This window comes from Coptis chinensis, chromosome 7 (genome assembly GCF_015680905.1).
Source record: "Coptis chinensis isolate HL-2020 chromosome 7, ASM1568090v1, whole genome shotgun sequence".
NCBI classification, from domain to species: Eukaryota; Viridiplantae; Streptophyta; class Magnoliopsida; order Ranunculales; family Ranunculaceae; genus Coptis; species Coptis chinensis.
This window is the reverse complement of record NC_141462.1, coordinates 52,527,974-52,551,351: the sequence shown is the minus strand read 5'-3', so window position 1 is coordinate 52,551,351 and position 23,378 is coordinate 52,527,974. Positions and strand designations below refer to the sequence as shown.

Here is a 23,378-nt window from a genome sequence, read left to right as displayed (position 1 = left end):
AATTTAAATGACAAATTTGAAATGAACAAGAATAAACTATTTTATTTATCTAATCAATGAAGAACAATGATTCAAAGAATTAATCTAAAACAAGGAATGAAACTAATTAATTTAACTAATTGAATTCAAAAACTAGATCTACAAGCTATTTTAATAGCTACTTTCTATTCTAAGCTATCTAACTATCTCTTTTTTAAGAGCTAAGTCTTGTTTTATGTAAAGGAGGAGACCAGATCCACAATTTCGTGCGTGGGCTGAGGACTCATGTTTTGGGCCGGAAAATCGAGCCCAAAGCCCAATTTCTTCAGTCCATAGATCCCATTTCAGCTGGCTTTGACTTCAGCAAACTTTTCGTCCACTTCTGCTCCTCTGATTGGATCAAGGCTTGGACCATTGGAAAGCTCTTTCCGAGCCGGTCGTTTTGACGTAAGGTAGGTCCAAATCCAAGGCCTGAGTCCAAAGATATGGTCTTCGGAAGTTTTGCTGACTTGTGCATTGTTTCTGCCCGTGTTGAGTTTTCAATTTTTGACTGGGCTTTATAAAGGCTTTGTCTCCTTAAATCTTGGCCTTTATCACAAAACTTCTTAGTAACAATCCCTTTGCTCATTTATATCGCCAAAGTGGCACATTTGTGCATATAATTGAGTTCCATGCCTGAAATACATAAAAGCATGTAATTAGCATTAACTCTTATTTATTACTCGCATAATTGGTCTAAAAGTAGTATTATTAAGGGGTTAAAACTACAGTTTTGGGCTCTTATCAAACCACCCCCAAACAGCATTTTGCTTGTCCTCAAGCAAATATGAGAAATTAGCATAAGTGACCAAAAATGGAGTTCTAACTAATCTCGTTTCGCCGAGTGCGATTGCATTGACCATATGCAACAAGGCCTTAAACCACTAGGAATTCCCTAGTGGACGAGCTATAGCCTCGTGAGAGTTTTCCAGTGAAAGTACTCACAAACTTCATCTATACTACAACGACTCAGAAATAAAACTATTGTTTCCTTATCTATGTCTCAATTATCTATATATCTCACTTAGCAAATGAATACAGAATAATCAAGTCGAAACCTATGTTAATATATGCATAATAATCTATCATCTATGAAGAAACATATTTACAATGAGTAGTACTATGAGATGAACTAGCAGGTCCGTTTCTAAAAACTCGGATAAGTAGGTCCTCACATAAATGTCAAGACAAAAACCACTCTGATTTTTCTGCTCAAGTTTCGCTACTCCAGTGTGCAGTGGGCACACTTTACCTTACAAACTCAATGACACACAAGGAAGTCGGAGTCGATTAAACACATCTGCCACTTACTATCACACTAACTTATTCCTAATTAAGCTAGAGGTCTTTATTAGGTGTTGCGGGGATTAGGAGATGGTTTAAGAAGGAAGGAAATGGATATTCAAAGAGAACAAGTCTGAGATAATAGAGTCTTCATATTATGTAACTAGAGAAAACCTTATTCTTTACCTTTTGCTTCTACACTTTGTTTCCATCCTTAGCCATATTTTTCTTTTCTTTGGCTTTTGACTCTTTTGATTCTTTTTTTTTTTTTTTTTTTGAGTTCTAACTCTTTATTTTCTTTTATTATTTTATTATTTTTTATTTGGATGGAAACTTCCTTTTCTTATTTGAAACGACTAATGAATTCTTGATTTCAAAAGTTCTTCTCTTTTCTATTCTTCATCTCTATTCTCAGACTTATTCAAAGAATTGGGTAGGTTTATTTTTTTTATTTTGTTTTGTTTTGTAACAGGGTAAAGGATTTGTGGTTTATGAAAGGCTAAAGAAAGGCTCAGAGGGGCGACTAGCAGAAAATAATTCATAGGTTGGAATTTTTGGCTATATCGATCCAAAGAGGGCCTAAATTCTCGCTTAGGATATGGTATATTGATCAAGCAAGTGGACGTGTGATTTCTCTATCCGGATTTTACTTCTCCTTTGTGTTATTTCTCAAATGTGTCACTCATATAAGACTTTAGGCTATATTCTCACAGGATTTGTAGAATAAGTACTCTAGCCTAGATTTCATAAACTTACTGCCAACAATCATAGATACTCATGTAACATATTTATAGATAAATGCAAAGATTATTACCTACCTATTAGCCTAAGTTTCTAAAAACTATTATAATGCAAAAGCTACGTGAGACTTCTAGATTATTGAGAGCATAGAAAAAGAAAACAATACCAATGTTCCTAAGTGTATAGCATACTTTTTATTTATATTTTTAAAAATTTTGAATTTTTTTAAGTAGAAAACAAGTGCATATTATACATATCTATATCCTAACAGATGCCTTAATTACACGTGTTTATATGCCCCCAAACAAGAAGCATGCTTTGTCCTCAAAGTATTTTAAATAAAGAGGGTAGGAAAATACCATTAAAACGTGTGAAATTCCGGAACATCTGCAAAACAAGATTATAACATACTAATATAGGAAAGAAAACTGACGTAACTCTATAAGAGTTCCACTCGTAATAGGGTTAATGAGAAACAAATTTGCTTGGGACATAAGCAGACACTAACTAAAATAAAAACTTACCTGCACTCCTGTTTAAACATTGTCCTCTTTATTTCCCTCTTCAAAGAGTTGAGGTTCCTTCGCATCCTACCATGCCATGACAACTTGCCAAGCCTGCCGCCGTGTGTCATCAACTTGTGCTAAGGGCGCAGGTGGCGCTCCACTGGGGCGCAGGTACGCTCGGGGAGCTGTGAGGCCGAAGTGCGAAGGAAAAATAAGGTAAAGTGGGAATAAAATGTGAGAGATGAATGTGAGATGTAGTTGTGAGTGTAGAATGTGAGAGATGAATGTGGTTATGAGTGTAGAATGAATGCAGTTTTTATAGGATTTAAGTTGCTAAAATGAATCGGGAAGTTACCAAAAAGTTTTAAGGCAATTGCCGAAAATAATAAAATTTCCAAAACCGAAAACGGAAACAACCCATATTCTCTATTCCAAAACAAACCTAATATCTTTTAGGTTGAATTTAGGTTAGATACTACCTAATTTATCGAGATTTTATCCTAACACAATATCTATTTATAGCGATACCCATATCGGCAATATTCTCAACCCTCACTCCAAAACAACTTCTTAAAATAGATGATCATATAACGAATTATGCTAGGCTAAATAATACCACCCCCAAACAATTCGGGAAGGTGGGATTAATGAAAAAAAACAACGCATAATTCGAAATTAACCAACTTATATTAAAATTGAATTCAAATAACATACGACAACCAAATTCAAATTTAATTACTAAACTAATCTTTTTACATCCATACTAAATAAAAACAAATACAATAAAACAAATCAACTCATTAGATCTCTAAACCACTCGTTGCTAGTAGTGGAATGCGCTCGAGAAGCAGATGGCCCTTGGGCTTCCGATGGGCCAGAGCCATCCGTCTTGCGGCGACGACGCTCGTGCCTCACAGACTGCTCCTCCAAAGAAGAGCCCCCCTGGGGTGGGAAGCGTGCAAGCATGTTGTCTCGGAACTGGCGCTGACCAATCAGCCTTTATTACTGGGAGGAGCATACAGGACAATATCTTGTTATCTCGTGAAATTATGCACAATTATCATCGTGATCACCACCCACCAAGATGTGCTGTAAAAGTGGATTTAAAGAAGACCTATGATTCGGTGAGATGGGAAGCAGTGGAATTTGCCATGAGAAAATTGGGTATACTAGAGAGATTCATTGCCTGGGTTAAAATTTGTGTGGAAACAGCGTCTTACTCCATAATGATAAATGGATCATCTTACGGCTATTTCAAAGGAAAAAGAGGGATTCGACAGGGTGATCCCATATCCCCTTACCTTTTTGTACTTGTAATGGACTTATTCACTGATATTATGATGCATAGTGTGAGCCATGGGCAATACAAACTGCATTATAAGTGTGTAGATCTTATTATTACACATCTATCCTTTGCAGATGACTTGATGGCATTTATGAACGGAGATGTACAATCTGCTACTCAGCTCAAGCAGAATCTGCAAGTCTTTAAGAACACTACAGGGCAAGAAGTTAATTTACAAAAGAGCAACATCTTCTTTGCAGGAGTGGATGATGCCAGTTGCATAGAAATTGAGCAAATTCTGCAGTTTGAAAGAGGGGCGCTACCTGTGAAATACTTGGGCCTACCTTTAATCACAACGAGGTTAAGGTCGATTGATTGTTGTCCTTTATTGTTGAAAGTGGCTAAAAGAATTCAGAGTTGGAAGGGAAAGCTTCTATCTTATGCAAGAAGGCTACAGTTACTGAAGGCAGTGTTGAACAATCTAAGTGTATACTGGCTGGCCTCATACACTATACCACAGAAGACCTATGATGATATTAATAGATTGTGTAGGAATTTCCTATGGACAGGACCAGATTGTACTCAGTCGCATGCACTTATAGGGTGGGATGAGATCTGCCATCCTTATGAAGAGGGTGGACTGGGCATCAGAAACTTAGCCACAGTTAATCAAGCAGCTACTATGAAACGTGTCTGGAAGATTGTTACAAGGGCAGAGAACTTATGGGTGAAGTGGGTATATAAGAACTTGATCAAAGATAGAAGCTTCTGGCTATTAAAGACTCCACAAGATTGTTCGTGGAGTTGGTGGAATATACTCAAGGTAAGAAAGGGGGCAGCAGAAATAGTGATTTATCAAATTGGTAATGGATGCGAGACAAGTTTCTGGAATGAACCTTGGAGTGATGCTGGGATTCTGAGAGATAAATTTCCTCAGGCCTTATGGTATGATAGCACATGTCATGTGAATAACAGGGTATCTGATTTCATTGAGGAGGGAAGATGGAGCATTCCACAGAGAATCCTAGTACACTTTTCTAACTTTCGAAGGGACATAGAACAAGTCGAGATTATGGGGATGGAAGATAAACTGGTCTGGACGTCATCTATACATGGTGAGTATTGTATGAAAGGGACTTATGACAGCTTAAGAAGTGTACAATAAAAAGTACAGTGGGCCAAGTTAGTGTGGTATTCAAATAGAATCCTGCATCACTTAGTTATCAGCTGGTTGGCTTTAAAAAGGGGACTCAAGACTTTACAAAAACTGAAGGAGTGGAACAAAGTGCCAACAGACACATGTGTACTCTGCTGGCAAGGCATCGAGACAAAGGAGCATATCTTCTACAGCTGCAGTTTCGCAAGTACAATATGGGGTTCGCTACTTCAAAGAATGGGATATGGGAGAGTGGTCGCGAATTCATGGGAAGGTGAGATTGAATGGTTGATATCAGTAACACGAGGAAAGGGATGGGAACAAGATGGAATTAGGTTGGTGTGGAATGCCTTCATGTATAAGACTTGGAAAGCAAGGAATGACCGTATTTTCAAGAACAAGCACTCTGATGCACACTAGTTGGTCGATGAAGTGTTCAGAGAGACTAGAACCAAACTGTTGGGACTAAACATCCGAATGGAGCTAGGCCCTGATGCTCAAAACTTTATGGAAAAGTGGAATATAGACATTGGTGTGAAACAGAGGAACTGTGTGTACTGCAAATGGGTGCAAGCTGGTAGTGGTATTTGGAACCTTAATACAGATGGTACGCTACAAGGAACTGCAGGTGGTTGGGCAGCAGCACTACGCAATGAGCAAGGAGATGTATTAGCAGCAAGTCATGGAAAAGCAAGTATACAAGATATTGCACTGATAGAGCTACAAGCAGTTCAGCAAGGATTGGGAATGGCTGCGCGAAAGGGCATCAAGAAAATCGAGGTACAAACTGATTCGACAAATGTAATATCGTTTCTAAACACGAACAACAAGTATCCTTGGCAGCAGAAGCAATGATTCGGAGTATCCAGAACTTGAAAGAACAGTTCGAGCACTTTCAAATTAATCATGTCTATAGGGAAACGAACATATTAGCTGTTAGTTACATAGGTTTAGTTCCAAGTTCATTTTCTGAGGATGTAAAGAAAAATATATTTGAAGATGCTAGTGGTAAATAGTATCTAAGATTGTAATAATTCAACTTTTTTATCCTATATGAGGAAGGGGTAGGGGACCTCTTAATTAAAAAACCTCGCTTACCATAAAAAAAAAACAAAAAAACAAAAAAAGAAAGATAACTAGCGATTATTGTTTTGATAATGAAAGCATAGAAATAAGTGTTGTTTTGGTATGAAAAACATGAAGAACTTGATATGAAAAAGGTAACATGGTAAGCAAGTTTAACTCATTTGATTAATTCAAATGAATATAACAAACTTTGGTTGGGTAAATGATGATTTACAAGATATTTTGATGAACTATTGTTATGAAAAGAAAGATAACACAACTTGAATGGAAGAAAAGCGAAATGATTCAACAAAGCTTTAAGCTTTAAGTAATGAAAATGGAAAAAAATCGAATTAAAAGTAAATAAAAACAATTAACTAATTCTTATCACCTACTCCTACTAGAGTGTAGCTATTAGTTAACCAGCTCCCTTATTTTGTGGGCAGAATCTCTACACTTATGTATGTGTAAAGATACACGTCTGCCCTCCTCTAATCTTATCCAACAAGTAACCTAATCTAAAAGTTTCTTGTTCCTTCTTTGAGTGGATAGCGTCAAGCCTTTTGGGAATTTGATCCTTTGGTATTTTGAGACTTTTGTGATGAGTCCTTGTCTTGCAAAGGGTTGAGTCCTTGGTCCTTGAAGCCTTGGAGTTTTTCTTGAGCTTTCGAGTGTTTGATCCCTTGAGTTGACTTCGACCGTTGACTTTTTGGCACTTTTTCTCAATTGTCCCATAAATGTCCCTTTTAGGCTCCTTTTGGCTCTAGATCACGTCATTTGATGTACTTGGTCCAGAATAGACTTGTATCCTGAAAACGCGATAAGAACATGACTTTTGTACATTATTGATTATATAATTTGACATAATTGAATCATTATAAGAGGATAAAAATACATATTTGGGGACTGATTATTTAGAATGAATGCAAAACACTTTACTGATGAATGAATGCAAAACACTTGATTGATTGAATTAACGCATCAACAAGCGAGCTTGCATTAGAATGAATGCAAAACACTTGATTGAATGCATCACGTTTGAGCTTGCATTAGAATAAAGGCAAAACACTTGATTGGATGCATCCACGTGCGAGATTGCATTAGAATGAATGCAAAACATTTGATTGAATGCATCTTCGTTTGAACTTGCCTTAGAATGAATGGAAAAAACTTGATTGATTAAATGAATGCAAACACACTTTGTTGAATGCATCTATGTGTGAGCTTGCATTAGTGACATGTTGAGATTAGTGGTGAGTTGGGTTTTTGAAGTTGTTCATCCTCTATTGTTTTTGGGATGGTTTTTGATGTTGAGAAAAAGCTATTATTGTTTTGATAATGAAAACATAGAAATAAATGTTGTTGGGTCCGGTTCCTGGGACTCAGGAATTTTTAACTCAATTTTGACTCAATTTGCTGGCCACTAGATATTCTAAATCTAAGGGATCTAATTAAAGTTGTCTACCACGTTTATTTACTCTTTTAAATGATCTCATGTAGGACCAATAAAAATAAACTTACGGTGTTTTTCCTCCTGGGTCTTTCCTCCTACGCCCCATTCTCTAACTTCTCCTTTAAGTTTTGGTGCGAGACTCTTCTTCTTCTCCAACCCACACCATTCTCATAACTCTCTCACTACCTCCATCTCTAATTAAAATTCTTGAAACAACAAAAAATTAATTCCTAGTTCAATGGAAGATTCTAATGTATCTCCCTCTCACCCATTATCATTTGTAATGGTAGATTGTGAGACACGTCCATCTTCTTCTGTTGTTGCTATCACTCATGTCCCTTTTGTAAGCTTTTAGACTCATCTCATTTGTCATTACGAATAAACAGTGAAAGTGAAAGGAAATGCAATATGGCTAACTGCTTGAGATTTTTTCAGGTTGCAGCACAACCTGAGATGGCTTGTTTGTTAGGAGACGATCCCAACTTCCATTCACTCATAGGTTATCCTTTCTCTTACATGATATTTTGCTAGAATAAATAACACTTCAACATTCTTTATTTTTTACTATTTTATTTTTGGAGTTGCTTGAAGTCAATTTATAAAAAAATCTTATCGAGCTCCTGTCATGTTCTAACAGCTATATGATCTCAATGAAACAAGGTCGTCGGAGGTTCCAACAACAATGCAGGAATCAGAACAGGTATATTTTTTTTTTCGTACTGTTGCATTTTCTATTTCAAACGATTTTGTATACTTCTTGTTGTGTTTTCTAAAGGTTATTTTATGCACTTTGTTTAGATGGATGCACCATCTGTTGATTCTATGGTTATAGAGGAATGTGATAATTTTGGTGGGAGTGGGGTTGGTGGTAATTCAACCCCTAATAAGGAGGTCGTTGAGAAGCTTGAGGCACCACATTTAGGGATGTTATTCAACTCTGTGGAAGAAGCACATAACTACTATCAAGATTATGGTCGACAAAATGGTTTTGTTGTGAGGATAAGGTCATCAAATAAAACTCAAGATCGTGCAGATGAAGTAACAAGTGTTAGATTTGTTTGTTCACGCGAGGGAAAGGCTCAGAAGAGAGTTGCAAATGATGGTGATGAAGGAAGAATTCATAGTACATCAACAATGAAATGTGAATGTCAGGCACAAATACGGATTTTGCACAAGAAAAAATTAAAAAAATGGATTATAAGTGTCTTTTCTGATCATCACAATCATAAGTTTGTCACTCCCCTAAAGAGAATGAATATGTCGTCCAACCGACACATGCCCGTTGCTGCCAAAGATCTAACAGAGATTTTTCAGAGGGAAAACATGAAAATTTCCAAGGTGCCTGACCTCTTTGCTGGAGAATATGTAGGGTTTAGATCAAGAGATTGTTACACTTGTTTGAGAACGATAAGGCTTGATACATTAGAAAAGGGTGATGCTGCTTCTGTCATATCTTATTTTCAGAGAAAACAAAGAGACAACCCTCAATTTAATTATGATGTCCAACTAGATCTAACCGGGAGGGTAGTGAACTTTTTTTGGGTTGATGCAAGATCTCGTATGGCATATGAGCAGTTTGGAGATGTTATTTTCTTTGATACCACTTACAAGACGAACAAATATAAGATGCCATTTGCTCCATTTACAGGGGTTAATCATCACTACCAGTCCATACAGTTTGGATGTGCCCTTCTTCAAGATGAGACAGAGTTTACATTTTTATGGTTGTTTAATACATGGCTTGAGGCAATGGGAGATCGTGCTCCAAAGTCCATCATTACTGATCAATGTGCTGCCATGTGCTCGGTTGTGAAAACAGTTTTCCCTAGCACACGCCACCGTCTATGCCTTTGGCACATAAAACAGAAATTTCCACAAAAATTACATGTCTATACTATGAATGCGAGCTTTAGGAACCGAATTGAGAGATGTCTTAAGTTCACATATAAGGTTGAAGAGTTTGAGAACAAGTGGAATGATCTGATGCAAGAATTTGGGTTGATAGATAATGAATGGCTAAATGGTTTGTATGCCATTAGAGAATCTTGGGTTCCTGTATACCATCGCATCACATTCTATGGTGGTATGAATACAACTGGACGCAGTGAGGGGATCAACGCATTTTTTAATGAATTTGTCAATAAGGATACAAATCTAAGAGAGTTTGTCACAAGATATGAGCAAGCATTGAAGAAGATTGTTAGAAATGAGTGTGACGAAGATTACGTTTCAGAGCACAAGAACCATATTGTTAATGACTATGATTTTCTATTGAAGCATGCAGCATGTGTGTTTACGAGGAACATTTTTGAAAAATTTCGTGGTGAATTCTCAACGGTGAAAAACATGAAAATATGTCGATCAGTAGGAGATGGTGTTTATGACAATTATATAGTCGAATCAAAATCTGGTGTGCATGAAAAATTTACAGTGAGATGGAATGATATAACACTTGAAGGTTATTGTGAATGCAACCATTTCGAGTTTACAAGTATAGTTTGCAGACATATGCTGAGAGTATTTGATCATCTCGATGTGGATAAAATTTCCTCATATTTTATTTTAAAAAGATGGACAAAGGAGGCAAACAAATTTAGAGTGATGGATGGGGAAGCAGTGCAACCTAATGACCAGTGTCCTAAGGCTTTCCGAATGAGCCATTTATGTAGAAGATCTACGCAAATGTGGAGTGTTGCTTCTGAAGATGAGAGCTTGTACAAAATAGCATTGGATGGACTTGAAAAACTTTTCATAGGTGTTTTAGAAGAGCACGACAAATTATTTAGAACTCCTAATATTATTGATGCTTCAATGGAGGCTCAAAACATTCAAGAAGATGCTACTACTTCATGTCAAATTCCTATTCTTGATCCGAATATCTCAATAACGGTGGGGAGACCAAAGGATGGTAAGAGCACACATGGTAGATGGAAGAATCCTGTTGAAATTGCAGTGACCAAGAAAAGAAAATGTAGCCAGTGTAAATCACAGGATCATGACAAGCGAACATGTCTGGAATTGAAAAAAACTTAGGTATTGTTTCATCTCTTTTGTCTGTAAAACTTTTTTATAGAGTTGCTTCATCTATTTGTTTATTTTCTTCTCGGTGAATATTATTTATAGAACACTAATGTGTCTTTAATTTCAACAGACACTTTGGACGAGAAGCTACATGGATTTGTGGTAGTTGAAAACTTAGGCAGGAGCTATATGGCAGTTTGGGATTTTTCAAAGAATTTGGAGTTGAACTATTTTGAAGAATTTGAATTGCATTTTGTAAGGGGTACCCTTTTGCAAGAAGAGGATGAACTCTAACAGAGGAGAGGAGTTTTTTTAGGACCCTTTTCATTTATTTTGTAGGTTTTGAAACTGTGTACGTCGTATTGTATCAAGGACCCTTGTATCAAATGGTTAATTATATTTGTGAATTTGTACTCGTGGACAAGTCATTTTAATGTTGAAAACTGGTAGAGTTGGCTCTCTGTCACAATTTCAAGCAAATTTACCATTTAAGTTATATATGTTTTTTGGTCATTTGTTCCAGTTTTCTATGAAGCTCATTATTAGGTGTCTTCCTGTGGATACTCCTCCTTAAGGTAATGAGTTCATCTTGTAAAAATTGTGGAAGTCGTTCCAGTTCAATAACATTTTTCTTTGTTGCATCATCAACAACCTAGCATTACCAATACAAATTTTTTCCACAACGTACAGATAACTAGATGTAAGTATGTAGGATAAATTTTCGAGCTAAATTTAGTGAGAGTTAAATTGTGGAGCAACTAACAACAAGACCAACCAAAAATTGTGTTTCAGCTAAACATATCTTTGTAAACTGGAACAACTTCTCAATCTCCCATTTATGGAGCAACATTGGCTTCTAGTCCATTCTTCCAAATGACAAGGTTGAACCTTTGACAGAGCCGGGTTATGTCGGGCTATTTTAACAATTCAGGACCGGGGTTGAGAATATGCAGCTAAAACCCAGAAAAAAATACCAAAACCTTTTATCATGCCTTACCCCAAATGCCAAAAAAATACTCTTACAAACATTACATTCATGCACATCAATGTGAACTAAAATAAAGGACACCATTTCTTTCATTGCATATTAAAACAAATGCTAATACATTAAGTGTCCCTGCTGGAAAAACAGGTTGAAACTGTAATATTTATGACAAGATAAACTATCAATCTACATATGGTTCACATCACAACCACAAAACCTACTCTTATCATGGGAAGCGGCCTATTAAGCCTTGTGCCTGCTCCATGTTGTACAACCGGAGATTGCTACATTTCGAGAGAATTGAGCAGTCTGAAGGAAGACTCATACAAAGTTGTATGCCCTCTTAGAAGAGCTGAGAGTATTGGATAGAAGCATGGCTATGGTCATTGGACCCACTCCACCGAGAACTGGAGTAATAGCGAAGCTACCTTACAGGCCTCTTCATAGCAGACGTTTCCAACCAACCTATACCCTCGAGGACTTTCTGGATCCTGTGACATAAAGAACCACTTGTCAACCAAATGCATCAACCTCTTCATGTTGTAGGAAAAAATTAATGTGGCTAATTGTAACTAAAGGGTACTCCATTTGGTACCCACTCTGAGTTCTGCCTAAGTTTAACTAACAATAACTTGAATTTATATCAAAATTTAGATATGTAAACATCTAAATTATTACCTAATAATGTACTTTGAAGCAAAGAAATATTATAATTCAAATGGAAATCATGCATTCCCATGGGGGATAAGCTCTTTTAATTTCTCTTTTTCCTATTTGCCCTTTAATATCAATAAATAAACCCGGAAATGAGAAAATCCTAGCGGTGACAAAATCGAAAGTGGCACATAGACGGACAAAGACTGAACCAACTTACATCAACTAGATTAATTCCAACATCAATAATAACTGCACCCGGCTTTATCCAGCTCCCTTTCACCATGTTTGGTTGCCCAACAGCAGCTATTATAATATCTACATTTCTTGTCATTTCCTCCAGATTTTCAGTTCTAGAATGTATGATACTCACCGTAGCATCTTCTCTCTGCAAACAACATCACAATGTCAAGTTCATATGAAATGGTAAAAAACGAGCAACAAGAATCGCCATAATAATAAAATGCTACATATATAACAAAAATTTTACTTGCAAAAGCAGGGCAGCAGGCATTCCAACAATGTTGCTACAACCAATTACAACTACTCTCTTTCCCTTGATAGTGATCCTATACCGATGCAACAACTCTATGCATCCTTTTGGGGTGCATGGAACAAACAACGGATCCCGACCTCGCGTGGCAAGACGACCAATGTTTAAAGGATGAAAGCCATCCACATCTTTCTCAATCTTAACAGCATTCAAGATGTTCTCCTCATTCATATGTTGGCATGAAATCCATTAAAACAATAAGAAGCTTCAATTTCAAATGAAACATTGTTAAACAGAAAGTAATTTGGCAAAGAGAACATATAATTACGCGAGGTAGAGGTAATTGAACAAGGATGCCATGAACAAAAGGGTCATTATTATACTCATCAATATACTTAAGCACTTCTTCTTCCACACAATCTTTGAGGCAAATTAGCTTCATAAGAATTAATCCCAACAAACTTCACAAGCCTTCTTTTTATTCCTTCCTTACATAAGTCGAAAAATCTTTCCTATCACCAACTAAAATAACAGCTAACCGGGAACAACACCGGTTGCATCCTTCATTCTTGATATCTCACTTTTAACTTCCTCTCTTATTTGCTTTGAAATTAACTTCCCATCAATTACCTTTATTTGTAGCCCGATTACTCATTGAAACTGTATAAAAATAATTTAACACGTGTATGATAAAATGCCTGAAAGAAAGAAGTAAAATATACATACCTTTAATAGGTGTAGATGACACGTGGACGTTGAGTATGAATGTGGAGCTTATTAGGATTGAAATGAAGAAAAGGAAGGAGGCGAACAAACCTGTTGTTGAAGAACAATCTGAAAATATCGTTGATGCCATTGTTGGGTTTAGTAGCAGCGAAAATGGGAGAATCTTCACAATGAAATTTCAGTCACATACGAGCTCATACAATGGAAGCATCTTGCATTCTTGGTTTCAATATATCGAAACTAATATAAGTTAAATCATGAGACGATTTTTTTTTTTAGGAATCAATGGAGCCCTGAGAGTGACGAGTGAGCCAGTGAGGGTGGGCAGAGTTTTTGAGTTTTTGCGAGGACGAACGGAAAGAAGAAAAGAAATGATAAGAGGGCCTACATGACGTCATACTTTAAATGACTATCATGTAGAAATTTTGTACCGTTAGATTAAGATGATCCAAGAGTCCAAAAATTGAGTTAAACTTGAGTCAAATAAATTTGAGTCCCTAGAACCACCTAATGTTGTTTTGGTATGAAAAACATGAAGAACTTGATATGAAATAAGTAACTTGGTTAGCAAGTTATACTCATTTGATTGATTCAAATGAGTATAACTAACTGTGCTTGGGTAAATGATGATTTAGAAGATGTTTTGAAGAACTATTGTTTTGAAAAGCAAGATAACACAACTTGAATGGAAGAAAAGCTACATGATTCAACAAAGCTTCAAGCTTTAAGTAATGAAAACAGAAAACAATTGGATTAAAAGTAAAAACAAAACAATTAACAATTAACAATTAACAATTAACAAGTTTGACTGTGACTTTGATCGTTGACTTTTCGGCACTTTTTCTCAGTTGTCCCATATGGTCCCTCTTAGGCTCCTTTTGGCTCTAGATCACATCATTTGATCTACTTGGTCAAGAATAAGCTTGTATCCTGAAAAAGCGATAAGAACATGAGTTTTGTGCATTATTGATTATATAAATTAACATAATTGAATCATTATAAGAGGATAAAAATGCATATTTGGGGACGGATCAATTAGAATGAATGCAAAACACTTTATTGAATGCATCTACTTGTGTGCTTGCATTAGAATGGATGCAAAACACTTGATTGATTGAATTAACGCATTTACAAGCGAGCTTGCATTAGATTGAATGCATCTACATTTGATCTTGCATTAGAATAAATACAAAACACTTGATTGAATGCTTTTACGTGCGAGATTGCATTCGAAAGAATGCAAAACAATTGATTGATTGAATGAACGCGCCTACAAGCGAGCTTGCATTAGAATTAATGCAAAACACTTGATTGAATGCATCCTCGTTGGAGCTTGCATTAGAATGAATGGAAAACACTTGATTAATTGAATAAATGCAAACACAGTTGGTCGAATGCATTTACGTGTGATCTTTCATTAGTGGCATGTTGAGATTTGTGTTAAGTTGCGGTTTTGAAGTTGTTCATCCTCTATTGTTTTTAGGATGGTTTTTGATGTATAATGATGTTGAGAACTAGCTATTATTGTTTTGATAATGAAAGCATAGAAATAAGTGTTGTTTTGGCATGAAAAACATGAAGAACTTGATATGAAAAAGGTAACTTGGTTAGCAAGTTATACTCATTTGATTGATTCAAATGAGTATAACTAACTGTGGTTGGTAAATGATGATTTAGAAGATGTTTTGAAAAACTATTGTTTTGAAAAGCAAGATAACACAACTTGAATGGAAGAAAATCTACACGATTCAACAAAGCTTCAAGTTTTAAGTAATGAAAACGGAAAACAATTGGATTAAAAGTAAATAAAAACAATTAACAATTAACAGGTTTGACTATTGATAAGCACCAAAAACTGTAATATGAAACCCCATTGAGATATATAAATTTGGTTAATTATGTGTTTAATAATCATGAAATAAATATATTTTCGTACTTTTGTAGGTATTTGCAGTAAACATGAAAATATTGGTTAAACTTGCGTTAAAGCACGGGGAACGACGTATATATGAATTGTTTCAAATCAGCCATGTAAAGCCCAACAAATCCGCACAGAAGCATCAAACTTCCGAAGCTCCTACCTTTTGAACCAGGACTCCGAATGCGACAAGTGAGCCTACGCATAGGCGGGAAGTTGTAAAATTGTCAAAAGACCGAACCGCCTCTGGACTGCACGTGGACCCACTATACGGGCCCGCAAGATTTGATGAGTCATCAATCATGGAGCATGTCAAGACAAAAATGTCAAATTATAGGTGCAAAGTTGACACCTTGCATGTAATTAATTAGATTAGGTGTTAATAGTGAAAAAAAATGCAAGGTGTCACTTTGTTTTAATGTGGTGGATAAAAATGAAGTAAATGTGGTTTGGTGTTTCACGTGGGAGGAAATGAGATTTCTCTCAAATGGAGAAGAAAACAAAACAAGGGGGGACAATCCATTTACTCCCTTGACTTCTTTTCCTTTACCATGTATTATTTTAGTTCCTTAGCTTTAGTATTTTTTTAGTTTTTGGTTTTGGAAAAAAAAGCTTGTAATAGTTTTAATGGAGGAAACCTTGTGTTCCTCTTGAAAAATTCTCACTTCTTCATGCAAGTGAGTTTATAAATAGATAGTTTCTTCTTTTTGTTCTCTCTCTCTCTTTTTACATTCCACACTTGTTTTAGTTTTAGCCCAAGGATCATGAGCTAAACCTTCCCTTTGTGGGGAGTTAATAACACTCATGTGAGGGAAAAGTCTTGTTATTTGGTTTAGTAGGTGTTTAGGAAGAACAACTAGGCCTACATCCTATCCCAAAATGATAGTTGGTGTAGAGTCTAGTTAGGGATCAAGTGATGAGCTTAGAGATAAGTCATTGCTTGGTTCCACATGCTAGCATGTATGAGCTTAGAGATGAGTCATAATTATTAGGGATCAAGTTTTCTTTTAGTAGAACTTGTCTATGAGTTCTAGGAAGATTTTAATGCACTTACAAAAATCAAATAACAAAAGTAATCTTCACATGAGGAGAATTAACTCTCCGCTTTTGTTTTAGTAAAATTTTATTGTGTCTTAGTTGCATGATTTCGTAACTTAATGTTTTTAATTTTTGTGTAGTAAACAAACCAAATATTTAGTATTAATATAATCATATTTAAACTTACTCACTAGTTCCCTAAAAGAGTAAAAACCAAGTTGTAAGTGATCCTAGAATTTAGGTTGGTTCAAATCCACTACACCATTTGGGCTATTTTGCAACCATTGGGATTTTTCATTACCAACACATATACATCCGTTAGTTAATGGACCAACATTTAATAACCATTAGCAATACAAGTATCCGTTGGTAAATATTATGTAATGGTTTCTTGTATATTTTCTAACGCTTGTATATATGTTACCTAGTTGATAAACAAAAAGGAAAAATAATTAAATTGTCAAACAAAAATCTCTTTGCTTAAAATATAACGAAAACTTAAGCGGGATTTTTTTGCTCTAGCCGCTCATCTAAATCCCAATGCCCTAAAAAGGAGAAATCAATAAGTGAATGAAAAGAAAAACAATAGGAAAAAAGAGAAAACAGTGGAGTGGTGTTGCCGCGCCGGCCAAGGTTTCGATTCCTTACTAGGTAAGTCGTCCTCTCTTCCTCTCTCTTGTTTTTCTTATGCTCTACTCCCTTCTTGTTCCTCTTCTATTCTCCCCTTTCAATAATTGATTTGGGGTTCCAATTAAAATTTTATCTATGTTCTCAGTGTATCTCAGAGATTAAACAAGCTGTCGTTGCTTTTGTCAATTCGATCTGCTCAAGGTAACTAATTTACTCATCAATTGTTTTTAAAAAAGTGGGGTTCTTGCTTATGGGTTTTCTCCAACTTTCGATTATGAGATAAAAGACGCATCTCATGTGTTGTGACTTGATTTACTTAGTGTTAGATCGATGTTTTATCTAACACTATAATAGTAAGTATTGGCTTATAACACTGCTTAGAACCTGCTTCAGCAACATCAAATTAGAAAATCTAAGAAGTGTAAGAAACAGATGGGAATGGTTTATAACAATGCAACACAAAATGATTGAGACAATACGAAACAAAATGATATATAAAACATAGATCTTTGCACAGGAGCCTTGTTTCTTGTTTGTTGCGCTATTCAAAAGTAATATATTTTTTCTACATATGCATACAGATTTTTTTTTTGGGTCATTCTTTTGGAAATTGGGAAGGAAAAGGAGTAGACACAATTAACATGGTCATGCAACCAATTCATCACTTCAATGTTAACAAAGACAATAATTCAGACTATCACATTTAGTACATTATAAGTAACTTGTTTAAGGCAACCAGTTATGACTGATGAGAAAATACATGTCTTAATTCATTGTTGTTGTGATTCTTGTCCTGTTTAGTTGTTGCATATGATCTATGAGTTCCTCCACCTATCATAGCTCTTTATCTAATATAAAGGTGAAAAGTATAGTATAACATGCTCAAAAGCAAATTTACATAATCAAAATTGAATCTTTTCAACAAAAAATGTAAAAAGAAACAAAGCACAATTACAATCACTACTAAACAAACAAGCATGCATATGGATAAATACAAGTCTTGAGAGCAAACAGATAGGGAAAGCATGTTAGAGAATGCAAAGGGCATACTTGCAAAACCATTAGTGATTGACATCTTTTACTTGTGTGTTTCTTATATGCGGCGTTATGATTGTTGTTGCAATGCGGCATTATGTTTCTACATGACAACAGCCTCAATGCATGATTACATGCACTGATCACTGCAAAATGCTTAAGAAGTAATTAATGGTTCATAGTGTTATCTACCTAGTTTCGTTTTGTTTTTTCGTCTTCTTCTTTGATATATGGATTGTTGGTGATAAGAATAATCTGATTTGGTAGAACCCTGTGTAGACACATAATGCGGCGTTACCATCACATGAATGTCTTTGTCTACGTTGGAGGTTTTTTTACTGTGTATAAGCATGTAGGCTATCTGGTTGTACCTTTTTTCCCTTCTCTTTTAACATGCCATTATGTTATCCTTAGAATGAGAAGGAAGTCAACACTAACACAGATATCTTAGCTTGTCCAATTTGTTATAGCCAACTAATACACAATGGTGACATGTTTTAATTTACAGTAGATCTTTATGTAAGATATATTATTGATTGTGTTCTTTTTATTTTATATTTATATATTTTGGATTGATATATAATTGTTATTATCACTGTTAGTATGGGATGTGCTTGCTTGAAGCAAAAAGAGTGCTACTTAGCCAAAATAATTTTTTTAGTCGAATCTTTACTTTTTATATGGCCTTTCACTTTTGGGTTATATATGTTGTATCAATGTGCTTTCTTTGCATAGGACAGGGAATGTTAAGAACATATTGCTTGATCTTTTTATTCTATTTTTTTGCCGATTATTCTTCAATGATATGACATAAATTATAAGTATCGTATGATCAGGTCATTAACTAGTATGACTAAATGTGCCATTTCGTAGACCAATCTAGATGATTGGAACTTGAGTTGTCAAGTTCGGGATTGTTTGAGAACATCAAGGTTATCTTAGTGGTGTTCTTCATATGAAAACACTTATGTCTGTTTGATAGTCGAATGATTGGAACTTATTTGCTTATTTTGTCTTAAATTTCTTAACTATAAACATGCTAGAAAGTGTTTTGTTTTATTGTAGAATGAGTGAGCAAATTCAGAATGCTTGGATAGACAAAACAAATAAGAGGTCCACACTTTATGAAGATGGGGCTAGGGATTTTGTTTCATTTTCCAAAACAAAGTTGGGCGGGTCTGCTTGTCCTTGCCCATGTAAAAACTGCAGGAATAGGTTCCGACTAGAATATGATATGGTCGAAGATCATTTGAACCTAAACAGTATAGATCTCTCATACCGTGTATGGGTTTTACATGGTGAAAGACGCTCACAGACTTTGATGGAGCATCCGGTGGTGGGAAACATGGAAGAAAAAAACATCGAGGAAGAAGGGCTTGGAAGAAATAACTTTGTTGATGCTTATATGGGTCATGGTATTGAAAAAGGAGATATTGAACCACCATTTGTTCCCGAACCAGACTTGGGTAAGAGGTATCTTGACTACAAAAAAAAAGCGATAGAAAAATTGTACCCTTCTTGTGAGGGACCCGAGACGACACTTTCAGTAGTTGTTGAACTTCATAATCTGAAAAAACAGTTTGGGTGGTCTGGAAATAGTGTGACAACATTGTTGTCCATGTTGAGGAGATGGTTACCCAAAGAAAACACATTGCCAGTGAAGTATCCTGTAATGAAGCAAATGTTGAAAGACCTAGGGATGAAGGCCAAGTGCATTCATGTGTGCAAAAATAATTGTATGTTATACTGGAAACTTGACGAAAAATTGGAGCAGTGTCGTCATTGTAAAAAACCTAGATATAAAGTCATAGCGGGCAAAGGAGGAAAGGTTTCAAAAGAGCCTAACAAAGTGTTGAGACACTTTCCTCTCATTCCGAGACTCCAAAGGTTGTATACAATACCATGGATAGCATGTGACATAACTTGGCATGCTAGATCAGAATCTTCGTGAGATTATATGAGGCATCCAGCTGATTCTGGCCAATGGAAAGTATGTAAAGAGAATTATAAAGAGTTTGTATATGAGGAACACAATGTTTAGCTTGCTATTGCAACAGATGGATTTAACCCACGTGGAGTTCAATCTACTAGTTACAGTTGTTGGCCTGTTATCACGGTGCCTTATAATCTCCCACCATCATTATGTATGAAAGCAGAATTCCAAATGTTGTCTTTGTTAATTCCTAGGCCAAAGGCACCGAGTCAAGACATTGATGTTTTTCTCGAGCCACTGTATGATGAGTTGAAGCAGTTGTGGGATCATGGAGTGTCGGCTTATGACATGTATAAAAAGGAACATTTCACACTAAGAGCTATGTTGATGTGGGGGATTCACGACTTCCCTGCTTTTGGGAACTTATCCGGTTGTGTAACCCATGGATACAAAGCTTGTCCACGATGTGGTGACAACACTCCATCTCTTCATCTACCTGTCAGCAAGAAAATTATTTACACTAACTATCGGCAGTTTCTTAGAAGTGATCACCCATTTAGAGATGGGAAGTACTTGGGGCTCAAGACAGTAGAAGATAATCTTCCTCCAGAACCGCTAAAAGGGGAAAAACTTCTACAACATTTAGATCGTATCAATTTTGTAACTTGGAAAGACAGTGATGGCAAGCGAAAAAGAACTGATGTGAATGTTGATGATGTTGGTGATGGTGGTGAAGTTACTGCGGCATGGTATAAGAAGTCTATCTTTTTTGGTATGGGGTACTGGATAGACCACGAAATCCGCCATGTTGTTGATGTGATGCATACCGAGAAGAATGTTGCTGAACATTTACTAAACACGATCCTTTGCTTGAGTAAAACAAAAGATACTGTAAATGCACGGGAGGATATGAAGCTTCTCGGCATACACAGTGGGCAGTGGATGCAAACTGATTTGAACACCGGGAAAACAGTTAAGCCACATGCTTCTTTTGTTTTGGATAAGAGTGAGAAAATGAATTTCTTAAAAACTTTGAAGTACTTAAAGCTCCCTTCAGGTTTCTCTTCTAACTTGAGCAACATTGTTAGTCTCAATCCACCTGGTTTGCTAACAATGAAGTCACATGACTATCATGTCATCATAGAGTACTTGTTACCTGTATTGCTTCAACAAGCCTTTCCAAAACACCGCGATTTAAAGAAAGCTATATACCAAATAAGTTTATTCTTTAATTTACTATGTTCAAAGGTCTTGATCAGAAAAGATATTCAAGAAGCCAAGTACATGGTTGCCGAAACATTGTGTGTGTTAGAGAAACACTTTCCACCATCCTTTTTTGATATAAGCGTCCACCTTATGGTGCATCTAGTAGATGAGGCATTGTTTTGTGGACCTACCCAAGATCGGTGGATGTATCCATTCGAACGATAAATCACTTTTATTTCAATTGTCTTTGACTTTATTTGACGTGTATTTGAACTTAAAATTTACATATGTAAGTTTGGAATATTTCATTCCATTAGGTCGATGAAAGAGTGTAAAGACATTCCTAGCAACAAACGATATGTTGAAGGCTCTATTGCAGAATCATATCTTGTTGCTGAATCTGTTAGGTATGCCATGGAGTATATGTCCAATCCACGAGCCGGTAATCACAAATACAGTCAAGAAGTCTTTTTAGATGAAAATGGCGAGTATAGTGATGAAGGGCCTATGCTAGATGGTAAGGATGTGTCATTATCCCCTCATCAATTTGTACAGATACGTCGATGGGTGCTTTTTCGACTTGAAGTTGAAGAATGCGATACATTCTACAGGTTTGAATTCTTGACTATGTAGGCATCGAACATGTTGTGTTATTATATAGATACTTTAATTAAAGCTTGAATGAATAAAATGCAGTGAGTATTATGACTCGTTGCAATCCGGTTCACATGCTAAAGGAAAAGGGATTGCAAAAACAAAGGTAGAGATACAAACAAATTTCATTGATTGGTTATATAAGAAAGTATTAATTCCTACAAAAACAATATAATTTAGAAATACTAAGATAGTTCACTTATTAGTCATGTTTTTAAATTGTTTTCTTGTGTATTGTTATAGTTGTTGGAGGACGATGCCACGAATTCTATGTTATGGCATTTAGTCAAAGGGCCTACTAAAGCTAAGACATACAAGAAGTACTGTGCCAATGGTTTTGTGTTTCTCTCCCAAGTCTCATGATGATACTATTACCACCCAAGACAGTGCTGTTTTCATGAGGGCAATTACTTCTTTTACTGCAAGTAGGAAAGATAAGAATCCTATTGATGTGACAACGATGTTGTACGGGGTCATTAAACAGATAATTGAGGTAGACTATACTGACTTTCAAGAGGTGGTCTTTTATTGCGATTGGGTGAGGGTGGAGGACAAGACTAATGGCTGTAAAATCTGTCCAGACTCAGGCTTGGTGATGGTCAACCTCAACAAACTAAAAAGTTCAAGTAACTTTTTGGATGAGCCAGCCATTCTTGCTCGAGAGGCATATCAAGTGTTTTATTCACAAGATTTGAAACATCCTAATTGGTCGGTGGTTATACATTCTCCAAGGCGGTTGACTTGTCGAGTGGATGAGCTAGATGTACCAACTGACTTCCAATCTACTCTTGAAGACCAACCCAATTTGAAACCATTGCCAGAAAGACGACGTTAACTTAATGTATAATATAACTTTTTGCTATGGATGCATCTATTTGTGTTTAGTTTTATATTGCGTGAATTATATGATTTTGTGCTGCAAGTTTGATGATTGTACACTGTAATTTGATGGTTGTGCCTCAAAGTTGAATGCGATTTGTTTTACGATTTGAATTGTAGTGATTTCACTTAAAGATTAACATATGCAGTACCTACTATATGCATTCCGTTGTCACTATTTGCAGGATAGTTTAATGGCATCAAGTGGTCAATCTTCAGGCCCTAATGCCTTGCAGCCACCCCCATCAGGTCAAGCAACACCCCCCTCTGGTGAAGCAACACCCCCGGTAACATCTGAATCATCTGGCGCACCTTCATCAGTTAAGGCTAAGATGCTTGTCTTGGTGTCGAGTAAGGGCACTGTTGTTGGTCCTTATGGGGCGAAATGGGCAACCCGCTTGGGGCATTTTATTCGAGTAACCATCCCTTTGAATTACAAGGATTGGAGGCTTGTGAAACAAACCTTTAAGGATGCAGTGTGGGAAGCTTTGGCGGTAACATTCTATTCTTGTTGATAATGTTATCATTTAAACTTTACCAAAAATGAATTTCTAACTATTATAATTCTTGATAGGGTGAGTTTGAATATAATGTGCCTATGGCTTTGGCTTATAAAAATCTTCAGAGGGAGTTTTCCTGTAAATTCAGGACTGCAAAATGCAACTACCGAAAACATATCATAAAGAAAGCCTTAAGCA

At 36.1% G+C, this 23,378-nt stretch overlaps 3 protein-coding genes across 3 annotated transcripts; 2 read left to right on the top strand and 1 right to left on the bottom strand.

Annotated features, from left to right (window-relative positions):
* Positions 1-5,467: 5,467 nt before the first annotated feature.
* LOC147487910 (protein FAR1-RELATED SEQUENCE 5-like) lies at positions 5,468-10,541 on the top strand. Its single transcript, XM_086574190.1, has 3 exons — positions 5,468-5,770; positions 8,146-8,208; positions 8,307-10,541. The coding sequence occupies exons 1-3, from the start codon at positions 5,468-5,470 to the stop codon at positions 10,539-10,541; spliced, it is 2,601 nt and encodes an 866-aa protein (XP_086430316.1).
* A 1,294-nt stretch (positions 10,542-11,835) lies between these two features.
* Positions 11,836-13,598, bottom strand: LOC147487909 (bifunctional protein FolD 4, chloroplastic-like). The gene is given in 7 exon segments (XM_086574189.1): positions 11,836-11,936; positions 11,939-12,005; positions 12,389-12,556; positions 12,659-12,899; positions 12,994-13,081; positions 13,201-13,291; positions 13,578-13,598. Coding segments are annotated over 7 exon segments (777 nt in total).
* Positions 13,599-19,242: 5,644 nt separating this feature from the next.
* On the top strand, positions 19,243-22,636 carry LOC147487908 (uncharacterized). Its single transcript, XM_086574188.1, has 7 exons — positions 19,243-19,728; positions 20,050-21,099; positions 21,190-21,242; positions 21,465-21,758; positions 21,844-21,907; positions 22,045-22,121; positions 22,231-22,636. Exons 1-7 carry the CDS (start codon positions 19,243-19,245, stop codon positions 22,634-22,636), a joined length of 2,430 nt encoding a protein of 809 aa, XP_086430314.1.
* Positions 22,637-23,378: the final 742 nt, after the last annotated feature.

Coding starts and splice junctions, on each gene's coding strand:
- LOC147487910 (XM_086574190.1), top strand. CDS start 5,468: ATGGAGCTAGGCCCTGATGCTCAAAACTTTATGGAAAAGTGGAATATA. Junction 5,771..8,145: donor AGGGCATCAAGAAAATCGAG/GTACAAACTGAT, acceptor ATGTTCTAACAG/CTATATGATCTCAATGAAAC. Junction 8,209..8,306: donor CAATGCAGGAATCAGAACAG/GTATATTTTTTT, acceptor CACTTTGTTTAG/ATGGATGCACCATCTGTTGA.
- LOC147487908 (XM_086574188.1), top strand. CDS start 19,243: ATGGTCGAAGATCATTTGAACCTAAACAGTATAGATCTCTCATACCGT. Junction 21,243..21,464: donor TACATGGTTGCCGAAACATT/GTGTGTGTTAGA, acceptor TCATTCCATTAG/GTCGATGAAAGAGTGTAAAG. Junction 21,759..21,843: donor GAATGCGATACATTCTACAG/GTTTGAATTCTT, acceptor AATAAAATGCAG/TGAGTATTATGACTCGTTGC.